This window comes from Urocampus carinirostris, chromosome 13 (genome assembly GCF_059441175.1).
Source record: "Urocampus carinirostris isolate Australia breed hairy pipefish chromosome 13, RoL_Ucar_1.0, whole genome shotgun sequence".
Taxonomy (NCBI): Eukaryota; Metazoa; Chordata; class Actinopteri; order Syngnathiformes; family Syngnathidae; genus Urocampus; species Urocampus carinirostris.
In genome coordinates, this window is record NC_142361.1 from 36,377,036 (window position 1) to 36,393,461 (window position 16,426).

The 16,426-nt window shown below is 40.1% G+C and overlaps 1 protein-coding gene across 1 annotated transcript in view; it reads right to left on the reverse strand.

The window, feature by feature from the left end:
- Nucleotides 1–16,426, reverse strand: part of lyst (lysosomal trafficking regulator) — a 104,064-nt gene that overhangs the window by 55,044 nt on the left and 32,594 nt on the right. Inside the window, exons 8-15 of the mRNA XM_088350872.1 lie at nt 13,290–13,455; nt 6,821–7,029; nt 6,685–6,751; nt 6,493–6,602; nt 4,610–4,979; nt 4,338–4,494; nt 874–1,047; nt 646–806 (exon numbers count right to left, since the gene is read on the reverse strand). Coding sequence (XP_088206998.1) covers nt 646–806; nt 874–1,047; nt 4,338–4,494; nt 4,610–4,979; nt 6,493–6,602; nt 6,685–6,751; nt 6,821–7,029; nt 13,290–13,455 — 1,414 coding nt within the window. The remainder of the gene's footprint in view (nt 1–645; nt 807–873; nt 1,048–4,337; nt 4,495–4,609; nt 4,980–6,492; nt 6,603–6,684; nt 6,752–6,820; nt 7,030–13,289; nt 13,456–16,426) is intronic.

Sequence of the window (16,426 nt, forward strand, 5' to 3'; positions counted from 1 at the left end):
ATTTTAGAATAGAATAGAAGAATAGAATATACCTTTATTGTCATTGTTACAAAATGAGTTAACATATTGTGACAACGACATTGGGCATGACACTCCAGTTTCACGCATTCACAGTGAGGTAAAAACCCAAGAAGATAAAGGAACAGAGAAGATAAGGTTGTAAAACAAGGAGGATAAGGTTATTTTATTTCTTACTCTAGCAATACAAGTTCATGAAGAGACAAAGTTTGTCCTAATTGTCCTGAAAGCTTAGGGGATGAGTAAAGGACACGCAACTCCACTCCACTGGCAGAATTATTACTTATTTTGGGGTTACACTATTTTATTGTTGGAACCATTCCAATATTACGGTTTTGATTTGAGTAAAGAAAAAAAATAATTGGATGCACAATTGTTGCAGGTAAGCACGTCTTCCATTCCAATTTCTGGAAGAATGAATCCCGTTTCCTCACTCAAAAAGTGGTAACATCCGGACGAAGATAAGACCAAGCGTGTAGGCGGAAGGGAGAGCAATGGGATTTCCCCCTCCCTTTCCCTAGCGCTTCCTTTTCTTATCTTAAAGAACGAATACCTGTAGGCCTTTCCTCCCTTTAAGTTCATTTGGTTGCCACAGACTTTGAAAAAGGAAAATCAAGAAATTCCTACCGTTGAAAAGGAGCACCGTCCCCATGCTCCAGTTGAAATATAGTTTCGTCCCCTCCTCCAAGGACGGCAAACAGTGACCCAACATACAGAAGGTCTTGTTGCTGTCGGAAGATAAACTGGATTTTCTTGGTAAGGTGTAGTCCAAGAAAACTTCACATTTCCTGAAAAAAAAGAGAAGAGGTGTAAGATTGAAAAAAGTCAGAAGTTACTTGTCAAACATGGACTCACATGATGCCGCAAACCCAGACAACCACTCGGCCGTGAATGTTTTTCTTGCCCTCGGGCTGCTGAGTGTAAGTCAGTCCCAAATGTTGCCAACGGCCCGGTTGAAGAAGACCCTCCACCGAGTCGGCTTGCGCCAACAAGCCGGCCTTTATTTCGTCATTCGGGTCGATGCAAACCCTGTTGGAGCAGAGACCTCGGAATATGAAACGCGACTGTATTTCCCGACGATGAGGCACGTTGGATTAGAAAGCACCCTCTTCAAACTGGACTATAAGGCGCAGCAGATTAAAACGCGCCCCCTTAACACTTATGTTGGGGTCGGCAAACAACGGCCCATGCCTAACGCAGTTGGCTTTTTCACTTGGCTCGCCAGACAAAAACGGTCTAAATTCAAATGATGATCTATATCAGGGGGCTCAAACTTTCCTTACATATGAATAACTATATTTTATGTTTACAATATCAGTGTATTATTTGCCCTCATGTATGTTTTAGATCAGGGGATGGTGTCTTAATAGTCTTTTGTGTGCAATAGTCTGTGGTCTGTGCAGCCCTTTGAGACTCTCCCTTCTCAAGGTATCTTCATTTTCCTAATGTTGAGGTTTTTGAGTTTTTCCTTGCCCTCATGTAGGTTTTAGATCAGGGGATGGTGTCATAATAGTCTGTGGTTTGCAATGATCTGTGGTCTGTGCAGCCCTTTGAACTCTGTGTTTAAGGGCGTCACAAATAAAGACGACTTGACAACAAATTATTTTGTCCGTCCAAAACCGTAAGACACTTTGCAGTGTCTCTAGAACCTTGTATGCTTTAAGTTGACGTCTTAGCAATCCTGGTCTGCAATTCGTTTGCAACACGGCCTTATAAAAATGCAGATATGCTATTGCCTGAACTACCTCCCACAATGCCTTTATCTGTCGTTACTCGGTTCAGAGTCTTCATGCTTTGTAAAGACTTTGTGAGTCAGCGATGCAATACTTTATTTTTATTATTATATTTATTTCCTATTAGGTTTCAAGAATTGCGAAATTGCTAAAGAGAAAAGCAAAAACAAGTTAACCATAAAATCAGTATTAAGTTAAAACAATCTCCATCTTTGTCTTCATTTAGTTTCAAATCTCGTAGGCTTCGTAAAGACTTTGAAAGCTGGCCATAACATTTTTGTGATGTAATTATTTACAATGAGTCCCAAGGCTTCCAGTGATGCTAAAGGGAAAAAAACATGAAATCATGGTAAAGAAGCTTTTGATAATAAAAGTATATAAAGACAAATAAATGACTACCCTTGCTAAGTTGTGTGCCCGTAACCAATAGTCAATCAGGACTATTATCAAAAACAAGGAGGTGACGAAAGCAAGTTTACCTTTTAAAGGCATGACAATCCGAACAAATGGACATTTATATATATTGCCCACTTCTCAGCCCATCTGCATCCACCCGCTACTCCAGCTGAAGTAACGTCACACCAAAATCGAATCAAATTTCATTTTACTTTATTTAAAGAGCCCATTCCATATTTATAGTACTGTACTTGCTAAATCAGGGACTGACAACCCAAAATGTTGAAAGAACTATATTGGACCCAAAAAAAAACAAAAAAAACTAACAAACATATGTTTGGAGCCCTAAAAAAAAAAAGTTTCTATAAGCTTATTAGTAAGGGAAAATATACTGTATGTATATATACCGGTACTATGCATATTTATATTAATTGGAAAAATATACGAGTGTGACATGTAAGCCGTCCTACAGAATTCATATGATTTTCCATCATCAAACATTTTGGAAAAAACGACAGGGAGCCACTAGGGAGTGGCAAAGAACCGCTTGTTGCCGACCCCTGTTATAAGGAAACCAATCCTCAAAAGTGGAAGACATCGTTTTTATTGTCATTACGTTATCATAAGATGAGCATTAAAACAATTCAAGTCAAAAATGTACATTTTATTCTTAATCCGTCACCGTTTTGTCGCTCCTCTGCATTCACCCATTACTTCACTAACTAACTCAAGTCACGTAAAACCAAATGAAAATGTAATGTCATTTTTCCTTTCCATGCGTGTTAATTAATAATTTAATTTCACATTTATTGAACATAAGTAGTATTTACTATGTACTCTTGTTATTTTAATGTTCTGATCTGTGGTACCAGCAGTTCAAAACGCATTTTCTAATTAGCATGAGTCTTTATCCCCGCTATATGGCAATTCTACTTTCATATCCTGAGGTCGACTTTACTACCAGTGTTATAATTACATCCTTACGTAACTGCGTTTTTTTTTTTCGGTAATCTCCGCTGTTACAACATTGTTACCGTTGCTGACTGTCGAACGCCGTGAGTTACTTTGGCTACAGCATTTTAATTATATTTCCTGTGCGTTGCTGCGGAATGCTCTGCACTATGAGATTCAATCTGCAACCTCAGTGGAACTGTTTCCATCTTGGCTTAAAAAACACTTCTATTCTATATATATTTAAGGTTTCAAATAGACATGACTGTGTTTTCAATGTTAATGTGTTTATATAAAAAGTTCAAGTTCAAGTTATCTCTATTTTTTTGTTTCGTTATTTTACTTTTGATCATTTGTTTTTCCTTCTTCTTACCCCCATTTAACTCATTCCATGCATATTGTTGCATAATAATTGGTAATTTGGGGATTAAAGCAACAGATTAGGATTATGACCCAAAAGACCGAGTTCTTTTTAGTGAGCCGAGCAGAAAATCGGCTTCTCTAGAATTATTTAGAATTCCCATCTCTACAAGTAAACTCCGATCAAAGACGTCATCGCAGTGTTCTGTATTTGCTCAGAATATTTCAAATACTTTGACATACAACAACCTTTTATTGTATATAAAATAGTTACTTGCCCTGGTAACTAGTTATTTTTACAACATTATCTGCACCGCTTATCCTCAGTAGGGTCGCGGGGGTGCTGGAGCCCATCCCAGCTATCTTCGGGCAGTGGGCAGGGGACACCCTGAACTGGTTGCCAGCCAGTTGCAGGGCACACAGGGAAAGACAATTTGCTCGCTCATTCACACCTAGGGCCAATTTGGACCGACCAATTAACCTGACATGCATGTTTTTGGAATGTGGGAGGAAACCGGAGTGCCCGGAGGGAACCCACGCAAACTCCACACAGGAGGTTCGATCTCATGACTTTAGAACTGTGCCGCACACGCGCTAACCACTGCGCCGAAATACTGCCCCAACTCACGAATTAAATAGTGAGTAGCCATAACTAATTACTTTTTTAAAGTACGGTAACTGGCCTAACACTGTTTGCTACACTGTGGCCCCCCTCAACCACACGGGTGGTTGGGGCACCACTTCCTGTGGTGTGTCCTGGAAAAGTAACAGCCCGGTGGCGCCCATCCCTCTCCAGGCCAACAAATGTTTCCACCCGGTCTCGAACAGGCGACCTTTGGCATGTTAAGCAAATGTGCTAACTACCTCGTGAAAACTCACCTGAACGTGAGCGAGCCGGTGGCGAAGTTGGCCCACACTTGAAGCATGAGTGCTTTGGAGCCCATTGACAGAATATGAATCAGGCTTTCCTCAACTGCTCTTTTTCCAGCCTGTGGCGAGCCGTGGTGAGTTTCAGAGGTGGAGGAGTTTCTCTTTTCTGGGAAAAGAAAAACAAAATGTTCATACTCATAGGTATCGGTGGCAATCTTTACATGCAGGGGATAATCCGATCTGAAAAGGAGTATCGGTGAGTGAAAAGATCTACCGCTCACCATTGTCTACGTTTCCTGCTTTTTCCTCTTGCTCCGCCACCCTTAGCCACATGGAGGTGCTAAAACCGCTAGCCATGTGAGGCCAACAGTTTTGCCCTACCAGGGGCAAGTGCAAAGGTGCCGTGTGCCAAGGAGATGATCGTAAATGACCCGCTCTGAAATCTCCATCTCCGTCTCTGCGACCGGGAGTCAGTTTTCCTTTCCAGATCAGACCTGAACTCTTCCCTCCGGCAGCGCCGTTCGGTCTGGAGTTCGGAGACAAACCTCCGGGGGTCGAGGCGCCGAGGATGATGGGAAAGTTCAATAGGTGAAGGGGTTCGATGTTCATGTTGGCTTCCACGATTTGTAAGATGCCTTTCAGTAAAATCTCCTGCATATGAAGAGAAAGGGTTATTTCCGTTACGTTTGTTTTTAGCCATGACCAAGAAAAGGATATGGTAAAATCTGGACGTGTGAAACTTGAAAAGATGAAGTACACATTGAGAGTGTCCACCACACATTTCTTCCAAAAGTGGCTTACCCTAATCCAGTACTTCAATTATTTTCTGTGGCACCTCCCCTCAGAAGAAGAAATCCCCTCCCAACCCCCCATAGGATGTAGATTTGGGCTCGGCATTGGTTAAAAATAAGTCTCAATATATACTAAAGGTTATGCTTCTGGTAGCAAAGAAAATTATCACACTGTCCTGGCTGAAACCAAAACCCCCTGACATAAAACAATGGAGAGACAAATTAAAGCAACTGTACATTATGGAAAAGATCACTGCAAGACTTCAACTGAAACTTTATCAATTCGAGAAAAGATGAAAGCCCTTCACACAAATTTTGCTTAATGTCTAAACACCTGCCCTCCATTTTTATTGTATGGATTGTATTGTATTACCTTTTTTTTTTGTATTTTTTTTTTCCTGTTGTTCCTTCTGTTATTTATGGGTGTGTCAAGTGTATATGTTTTGTGTTTGTGTTGATGTATTACAGGGAATCAAACCTCTGTCAAAATTTGTGTGAGAAATAAAAAGTTATATATAAAGTTATATATATATAAAAAAAAGTCTTAAGTGAAATAGGGGAGAAGCACCGCCAATACATTTGTCTTATGCGTCAGTGCTTCAGGAGAGAATGTGATTTAACCCTTTATGCGCTGCTAGGATCGATAGAAAATATTTGTGGCATCAAAACAATCATTGCTCAGTATTGGCGGGAACACATCACCATGGCAAACCTCAGCCTTTCTTCAAATCTGCTGATGAAAACTTAAGCAGGATTGGGGTGTAATGTCTTAAAGTGACTGTTTAATTTATCTTGAACACATTTTTAACAGAGAAAGCCCATGGGGTCACTTGAGGGTCCACTCTACTTCGCGTCAAAACCTCATACTCAACACTCTTACTCTGTGCTATATGCTATTTGGAGGCTAAATGTAAACAAATCAATCTGCCAAGAGAGTGCACTGCTCCCCTAGTGTAGTTTAGGCAATGTTCTCTCTAAGGTGCGCGCATGTGCAATTGCGCACTGCCCAGACCTTCTTAAGGCAAAAGAAAATATATCCAACGCATAAGAATCAGGGCTCAAAATTGCAAAATAATTTCCTAGAAAATTCGGCCAGTGCATGCGGGTAAAAACAACGTGGGTTTCCTCTGTGTGTTTTGAAAGCGGTATTTTAAAGTCAATATTAACACGAGATTGAAAAAACGAAAGTAAGCGCCCATGAGAGCTGGAGCTGCAGAGAGGAGGGTGGGGCACACCTGATTATAAGCCTCCTGCTTTACTTTTGAAAAGAAAAAAACATTTTGTAACAGAACGGGAAAGCCGTATCCCGGGGTTCTACTGTATTTCAAGCTTCTGCCCAGCAGTAAGTGTGACCGATAGCTTTTCCGACTCACAGTGGGCGGAGTCTTATCCAGGAAGAGACGAATCAATAAGGCCAGCTCCTCTGCCGTGATTCGCTGGCTCACCATGGCAACCAGCAGCTCCACTATAACAGTCTGGCAGTCTGCAAGGAAAACCAATTACAAAGATTACGCACTGGCGCAATATTTTACAATAAATCTCCGTCAAAATAGAAAACGACAAACCTTTAAGGGATGGGTCCGCTTGGCTGAGGAGGTTGTGGAAACCAGACAGGATGGTTTTGACTCCTCCCTGTGAGCATGCAAAAAGTTAGAGATAGTGTTTGAAAAATAAATGAGAGGTTGTGAGAGCGAATCTGACCTGTTCGTAGAGCAGGGCAGCGTTTCGGGGCTCGGAGCGAACCGTCCTGAGCAGGCTCCGGAACACGTGACCAATCACGTCCAGCTCGGGGGCCCCGGCGGACAGCAGTTGCAGCTGAGTGGTGCAAATCTCCGGGAAAAGAAGAAGGCCACGCCCGGGACCGTCAGTTTGCGTCGAGAACTCGCCCTGCGCTAGCTCCGCCTTCAATCCTGAGGGGGCGGCCAATGAGACAAGGCATTAATCAGAGAGGAAAACTCAGACTCGTAAAGTTTAAACTGCTTCATTTGTTTATTTGCACGTAGCGGGGTCTAGTTCAGGGGTCAGGAACGTATAAGTACAGACATGCTAATATAGCCTGTATAATTTTAATTTTGTTTTATGCTCAGCCAAAGCAACACAGTTAGGGCTGTCACGATTAGGAATATCTGGAGACCGTTATTTGTCACACAAATAATTACGATTGATGAACCTGTTTTCGTCAATTTTTCTCTCCTCTGCATTAAATGCTACCATGATAATATGAGCTTAATATTACATACATTACGTATATTACATTTTATCATGTTTTTAAACCAAACGCTTGTTCTGTTCCGCTGTATAGCATTAATGATCATGATTTGCATGTTGTTACTGAACATAAGGATCTGGGTGTCACTCTTACTTCAAACCTAAAGTTTATCACGCATATCGCTAAAATTACCAACAAAGCCAATAACGTAGCATCAAACATTTACAGAATTTTTTACAACAATAACCCAGCATTCTTAGTTCGAATGTTATGTGTGTATGTTAGACCCGGGTTAGAATATAATAGCGTTGTGTGGAACCCTTACTTACTCAAAGACATCAACCTACTGGAAGGAGTTCAACGTCGGTATACGAAGCGGATACCTGGGATACTTGTCATATCCGGAAAGACTACAAAGGCTGAAACTTGGACTTTTTGGAGCTGAGCAGAATTCGATTTGATTTAATTTTTGCGTTCAAAGTACTACACGGAATGATCAATGTGCCCCTTTGATCAATTTTTTGAGTTCTGTCGTGTTGATGGTTTACGTGGCCACAGATATAAGTTACAGGTGCCTAGACCTACCAGCATCTTGCATGGAAACTTTATTTCTTTCAGGATACCAAAAATGTGGAATTTTTTGCCTGACCGGGTTGTTAGTGCAAATTCGGTGCAAACTTTTAAGCAAAGGTTGGCAGGGATAGAATTTTCAAATTTTCTTAGGGGAGGGGGCGCAAGGTGACCAAATTTGGCCATGCTCACTCTCTGCATTAGTTTTGTGTCATGTTTTGATTAATGTATCTAACAATACTTTCAATAAACATTACATTACATATACTACACCCCTTATTAAAGAAGAGCAATTAAATGGTCAAAATATCATGTTTAACTTACCAGTCTGTTCCTTTTATTAAAACAACTGGATCAGAACAGGATTTCAGCCTGTTTGGTTTAAATCTTTTCAGTAAAAATGCACAGGTGAGGTAACTAGTCTTAAGGACTCAACTTTTCAGTACAAAAGTGCAAAATTGAGCAGATTCCCAACTACAGTCACAGTGTTACACTAAAATACCCTGTATTGGCTGTACATGGAATCATGTATATTGGAGTTCATGAATTTACTCAGTGTCATAATGTATAAATATGTGTTCAGAAGCATTGTCCCTGAGTGTCAAAACGTAATTTTTTGTTTTTGTTTGTTTTATTTAAAACAAAAAAAACTATTCTCATGGCTTTGGGGTTGCTGATTAGTAGGTATCAAGCCTGTGGGAATGATTTCAGTATGATAAATCACCACTAAATGGCAGGAACGGCGGTGAACAGATCTTTGTCCACACATGGAGGAGCCCACAATTATTTGTGTAGTTTTGATTCCCCTATCCAGTGATTGAGAATGTGTGGGCGGCTCCTGAGTGACCAGAAATCGTTTAATGTTACCTGAAACATCAGGCGCTGAAAAATTATTGCAAAGTTTATGCATTGTTCATGCCTAAGTTCAGTGTTTTTGCAGTAGAATGTTATCTTGCAAGCAGAGTACCCCTGTGTTTATGGAAAGCGTTGTTTAGATATCGGAGGTAAAGGCTAGAACAGGGGTCGGGAACCTATGGCTCGCGAGCCATATATGGCTCTTTCTATGAGTACCTGTGGCTCAGAAACAAATTTGATTACATGCAAATTTTCTCCATCTCGTCCAAAACATGAGCTACTAATCCTGTTCAGATACACACAGAGCCAAACCAAAGCTAACAGTGTGGCAGTACTTTGCAGTATATATAGGGCACGTTTTTCACTACAATTTACAGTCAAGGTGTCACAAAAAAAAAAAAAAAAAAACTCATTCTGGCTGTACAACGCTAAATAATCCGTTATATAAAACATCACTATATTATCTGTCTTCAGTGTTCAGATAACTTATGATGAATCCACAGAACAAACTGTAAATCCGCCAAAACACCAGAAGAGAACTTAAAGTTTTTTGATTGGGTGAGTGGGAGGGATGGGTGGAGCTATGCAAAAAGTGCAAGCACTCCCTACCATCTCTCGCCCTATGCCGTCTGCGCCATAGATAAGAACATCAGGCTCCCTGTTTGCAGAATGTTGTGACGTTTTTACAAAATAACTGCTTACATCTGGTTTTGAAACCAATATGTATGAAAAAAAGGGTCAAAATGAGTTTAAATTGGTATGTTTGTTGATTTTGGGACACGGGCTCTGGCATTATTCTCTTTTCATAATTTTTATCAAATCATCAAAAATAAATGTGCTGAAGACTAAGCTTTTGTCTGGGGCGCGAGTTTAGCAATTTAGTAAATTTGTCTCGTAATATATGGTGTGGCTCTTTCCCAAAATAAAATTGATATATTTTGCTTTTATGGCTCTTTGAGTCAAAAAGGTTCCCGACCCCTGGGCTAGAAACATACTTTTTTTCTAATGGAAGATGAGGGTTCAAACGTTGTTTGAGAATAGCAAAAATTGGTTGGCACTGGCTCTTCCCATTTTAGAGAGATGTCTGAAATTAAATGGGTTAAACAATCTACGTTTACTTTTGGGACGCTTTATGATAAAAACCCACAGAACAAACACACCCAAAAATGCCAGCCAAGCACCCCGAGCAATTTGATTGGGTGAGCAGTAGAGGTGGCCAGATCTCTGCTATTAAATACATCTGTATCATTTTTGTTCGCTGTATTTTGTGACTTGTTTAAAAAAACCTCTGCTCACACTTTGTTGATAGCATTATTTACGACAAAAAATGTCAGTCAAAATGTGCCTCAACAATCTTAAGTAACTGCGGGAGGGAGACAAATTTTGAGTGATTATATATATATATATATATATATATATATATATATATATATATATAGTAGCATAGCGGCGCAGTGGTTAGCACGTGTGCGGCACAGTTCTGAGGTCATGAGATCGAACATCCTTTGTGGAGTTTGCATGTTCTCCCAGTGCTTGCGTGGGTTTCCTCCGGGCACTCCGGTTTCCTCCCACATTCCAAAAACATGCATATCAGGTTAATTGGCCAGTCCAAATTGTCCCTAGGTGTGAATGAGAGAGTCCCCGTGTCCCCTGCGACTGGCTGGCAACCGGTTGAGGGTGTCCCCTGCACACTGCCCAAGGATGGCTGGGATGGGCTCCAGCACCCCCGCAACCCTACTGAGGATAAGCGGTGCAGATAATATATATATATATATATATATATATATATATATATATATATTGATATGGGACAAAGCTCTGGCATAATCATTATTTCATAGAATTTATTAAATTATCAAATGACACACAGTGAAAAAAAAATGTGCTGTAGAATTAGCTTTGTCTGGAGAGCGGCTTTGTTGGCTTTGTCTCAAAAAATATGGTGTGGCTATCAAAAATGTTTATTTTTTGTTTTTTTTAGATTTTATATATAATTTAAGTATTTTTGTGGCTTTTAAAAAATTCCTCAAAATTCTTTAATGCACGGTAAACAACAATTACATTTTTTATTGTATGTGGCTCTTGAGACAGTTAAGCCCTTCTGGTCTAGAATGAGGTCGGTATTTTAAAATCCAGGTTTTGGAACGTATTCCAGGAAGTAGAAGGAGATTTGACAAATCACAAGATCCGGCTCATGCGCTACAGTGAGCGAAAAATAGCCTGAAAACAATGAGAGCATTCTGAGGAGGTGAGAGAGAGTTTTTTTTTTTTTTTCTTGATCGGACTGTGCCTGAAGGCTACCAGAACAAAGCAAAAATGCGGTAGGTTATATATACGCTCGAGAAAAAAAAAAAAGAAGTCTGCAATGTCATGCAAGTATTTAGAGCTTGCAGTATTATCAAGGCAGATGATGTGGTATTATATTTGAACATAAACATTGCGTTCAGTCCTCCAACATATACTGGGTTGTCTTACTTCTATGGTTTGTTTAGTTAGAACTAACATATCACATTTGTGTTCCAACATATCCTATGTATTTGTTCTTTCATGTTTTGTTCAGTTACAGCGAATTATCATCCCTGCATTGTATTTTATTGATTAATGAAAATTCAGATATGCGATACACCCGGTACTCTACTGGACCAGCTCAGGGTCAGGTCACACCAAAGATAAATACAAATTCATTTTTCCTTTACATGTATATTCATTAATGTAATCATTTACATGTATATTACATTTAGGTAGGATGAACTATGTACTGTTTTGTTATTGTTATGTTTAAATCTAGGGTACCGGGGGTTCTGAGCTAATAAGCTTAGGTTTTTACCCCCTGTTATGCAGCAACTTAACTATGTGATCACCACCTACTCAGAATCAATTCATATCCTAAGAGTCTACCCAAGGGTTAGGGAACCTTTTGGACCCAAAGGGCCATAAAAATGAAAATATTCTGACACCATATATTTTTAAAACGAACTTAAATAAAACCACCAAACCCGCTTTCTAGACAAAACCCAACTCTTTAGCACAGTTGAATTCACTGTGTGATGTTTGATGATTTGATAAAATCTATGAAATAATAATAATGCCAGATTCTGTGTCTTGTTTCAATGTAAATATACCTCTTAACATTTGTCTCCTCACGCAGTTACTAAGTTAGTAAGAGTGTTAAGGCTCATTTTTGTCCTCATGTAGGTTTTATACCAGGGGGTGGTGTAATAATGGTCTGTAATAATAGTCTGTGGTTTGCAATAACCTGTGCAGCCCTTTGAGACTCTTTGTGATTAAGGGCTATACAAATAAAAATGACTTGACTTGACTTAAAAACAAGGTGCGAGCAAAGTTCTTCTGTAAAATGTCACAAAATACTGCAAACGAGGATACCAACGTATTTACCTTCAGTGCAGACAGCACTGGGCGATCAGAAGGAGCGGAAGCGCTCTGTGTATAGCTCCGCCCATTCCCATTGCTCACCAAATCAAATTGATCAAGGTGCTTTGCTAGGCGCGTCTGGGTAAACGTTACTTTGTGGCTATATCATAAGTGACTCAATGAATATATATTGTTATTTGAGATTCCAAAAAAAGGATTATTTAGCGATTTACATCCACAACGGGGTCTGTCGGTGTGATACCTTGATGCAAACTGTAGCTAAAATTGTCTGCTGTATATACTGGACCAAACCCTTTGTACATGATTCCATTCTCGGCTTCTCATTTGTGTCGATCGGAGGCGTATGTATGAATATATAGAATGAATGCACAAGCTGTTTTATCTCTGAATACTCATGAAAAGAACCATAAATGGCTCGAGAGCCATACGTTCCCGACCCCCGGTCTACTGTATTACCATTCAGGTTTCGTACACCTGCATGGGCAAATTCAAACACTTTTTACGGACTTTTAAAGCCAATTATCCAATTTTTTCCAGTCGCATTCAAAGAACAAAACCAACCCTGATCAAAAGAAGCTAAACCTTAGCTTCAAACCCTAACTCTAGCCACAACCTTATTTCTTAAGCCTAGCCCTTCAATAACCCTAGCTGTAATCCTAGCCCGAACCCTGTTTCAAACAGTAACCCTAGCTCCAAAGTTCAAAACCCTTTAATGAACACCTAACCTAAGAAACATGGAAACAATTTCAAGCATTTACAAGCACTTTTCAAACCTTGAAAACACAACATTAAAATTGAAAAATTTTGAAGAATCTCAAGCACCAGTACGAACCCTGATCATTATATTTTTATCATTTTTTTCTTTTAAAGGCCGGATTAAAAACTTTGTGGTCCTTAATATGCCCCCTCCTGGTTTTAAGTCACAATGAAAAATGCTTCGAAAAACTTACTAGGAAAATAAAGAAAAAAACCTTCTCACCAAGAGGAGGAGGAAGCTAAACAAAGTTTGCTTATTCAAGGTTAAAAATACATATCTCGATCCGTCATGATGACATTTGTTGACATTCTACCAAAATAAAATAGTAAAGGAGAAGTAAACAAACACGATTTATGGTGTATTTCCAAAATGCAAAGTATAAATACCTTCGTCGTGGTGGTCCAGGTCTTCGGGGTTGCTTTCGCTGTCGGCATCGTAGCCTTCTTCCTCCTCCTCGTCCCCTCCGGTGGGCTTGACGCTGCAACTCTGGACGCCGTCCGCCTCTTCCGATAAATCGCCCGCTGGTGTTGCCCCCTGCGACAACGCTTGCAACTTTAGACAAAGAAAAAAGAATTTGTTGCATTTTTAGTTTATGTTTGATCACAAAAATATGATAATATTATATTCCATCCATCCATTATCTGCACCGCTTATCCTCAGTAGGGTCGCGGGGGAGCTGGAACCCATCCCGGCTATCTTTGGGCAGTGGGCAGGGCACACAGGGACAGACAATCTGCTCGCTCATTCACACCTAGGGACAATTTGGACCGGCCAATTAACCTGACATGCATGCCTCTGGAATGTGGCAGGAAACCGGACTGCACGGAGGAAACCCACGCAAGCACGGGGAGAACATGCAAACTCCACACAGGAGGTTTGATCTCATGACCTCAGAGCTCTGCCGCACATGCGCATACCACTGCTCCGCCGTGCTACTATTATATTGATGAAACTATAAATACAAGAAGTGGCACAGAGCACTCAGGCAACAGTTCCCCTTTTGATATAGCTCCTCATCATGAGTACAGTAAAAAAGAGCTTAACGAGAAATAGGACATGGTGGAGGTGCAAGATGTTATTTGGGACAAGCAAGAAGACATTGCCGATGGGCAAAAGGACATTTGAGACGGGCAAGTGGACATCTTAGATGGGCAAGAGTACATTTTGGACGGGAAGAACAGACGGCGCCAGCTAATAAAGGCCAGACAAAGTTTTGAAAAAGTTTCACAAAGATGCAAAGAGCAAATGGTGCAAAGAGCCGGGTTTCTAAATAGAACTGTCCTTTTGGGTTCAATAGCGCTTCATACGAGTATACCATAATGACTGAGAGGCGTCAGTTTCTTCATTTGTTGCATGGTCTATAGAGTATAACTGCCAGGAAAAATAGCAATGGCAACAATATGAAGCATTTTTAAGGACTTCACCAACCATTCAAGCCTTTTCCAGACCTTGAAAACAACATTAAAATTCAAGCATTTTCAAGGGTTTCCAGCTCCTGTACAAACCCTGACTCATGGAAGAGTGTATGTACTGGTAGGTCATGCATTTAAGAGTTAAGTACTCATGAAAAACAAAAACAAAATTGCAATACTGTGTATTATTTGTTATTGCAACATCCATTGCAGCCTGGTCGTCCTGGAAGGGGGATTACCACATGCGCGCTCCCTTCTCAAGGTTTCTTCAATTTCCTCTTGACTGAGGGTTTTGAGTTTTCCCTTGCCCTCATGTAGGTTTTAGATCAGGGGATGGTGTCGCAATAGTACTGTGGTCTGTACAGCCTTTTGAGAGCCTCTGTGATTAAGGGCGTCACAAATAAATACGACTTGACATGCCTACTAGTCTGAAAAGTCCCAATCGGGTTTTTTCCCTCCAAAATCGTGCAGCTCTAAAACATCCGCCAAGGAAGAATACAAAGCATTTGACACCGTGCTGTCGCCTTGAAACCAAAGAGAAGAATTCGAAAGGGATCATGTGACGGGCACCACTCCATCATGAGAAAAGGGCCAAAATCTTCCTCAATGAAGTGGAATTGATTATACCAAAACAGGAACATTCCTCAAGCCAATTCAAATGAGGACAACCAAAACTCGAGTAGAAAAATTAATAGAATGTTTTTTTCTGTTGTTTTCCAGACGATAAAGCGCGCCAGATTATAAAGGCACGGATTCAAAAATAGTCTTTGCGAAATATTTTCATAAAGCACACGGGTCTATAAGGCGCATTCATTTAAAATGACTAAGAGCTTGTGTTCATTAAAAAACATCAGAAATTTAAAATACAACATAAACTTTCATTACAAAATCTAATTACACCAAAAAGTTCATATGAAAACGAATCATTCTTAAATGGTAACTACAGGTAGCCACATTTCACAGCATTTAAGCATGTTTTTATTTACTGTATTTTACGGTCTGAAATTTGGATCATAAGCTGCAATTTTAAAATACCGGCAAATTTTTTTTTTTTTTACATTTACGTTTTTGGGAGTTTGGAATATACAGGAACATACGGTATTCTAATTTCCTCAAAATTGGAGATATTGACATATGTATTTACAGTATTTTCGATTCCATTTGGCAAAATAGACGATAACAAGATTTCAGATTTCTGGCAATTTTTCAATTTTGGGGTGTGCCTCAGTCTGGAAAATATTGCATTCTAATCTATCCACAATTGAAGCTGATGTGTTTAATTGTATGCACTGTATTTTCCAATATGTAATGCACAACCAAGTATACAGCGCACTGCAGAATTCTTGGCCAAATTTGGATTTTTTTTTTTCGGGATGCACCTTATAGTCCAGAAAATACAATATTATAATCATCCCCAAATTTCAAGATATCTATATCTCTATCTACCCTGGTTACATCTCTTGAGAGGGGTGTCAGACAGCAAGACAAACACAATAACAAAGAAAATAAAAAAGGGAAAAATTAGCAAAAAACATACACAAAATTTTGTGGACCAAGGCCAACGCAAATGCCCAAACACCCAAACAAGTTCAGCACCTTGGCACCCAAGTTGGTGTTGCTTTTGTCCCACCAGATGAAACGGGACACAAGAAAGCGGCCGTGTCACTCGGGTCAGGGTGACACAAGACACTCTTCTGTTCAACAGAAGGGCCTGACAGCTTTCACTGGTTTACCCCTGCCGCATCATACGGGTGCCGTGCCCATCCTTTAGAACAGGAGTGTCAAACTCATTTGAACTCGGGGGCCACACGATAGAGCAAACATTCTGTCGGGGGCCGGACTAGTAGATTATGGAGCAAGAAAAAGAGATAAATAAATAAGAGAAAGAGGGAGGGAAAAGGAGAGAGGGCAGGACAAAGAAAGAAAAAGAGAGAGAGGGAGAGTGCGTGAGAAACAAATGATAAAAAGTCGTGAGAAAGGGGGAAAAGAAAGGGAGAGGAAGAAAGAAATCCAAAAAAAAATAAAAAGACAGAAGAAGAGAAGAGAAAAGAAAGCGCAAAGGGTAAGAAGAGAGAAAGAGAAAAGAGAGAAAAGGAAAAAAGGAAGTTAGA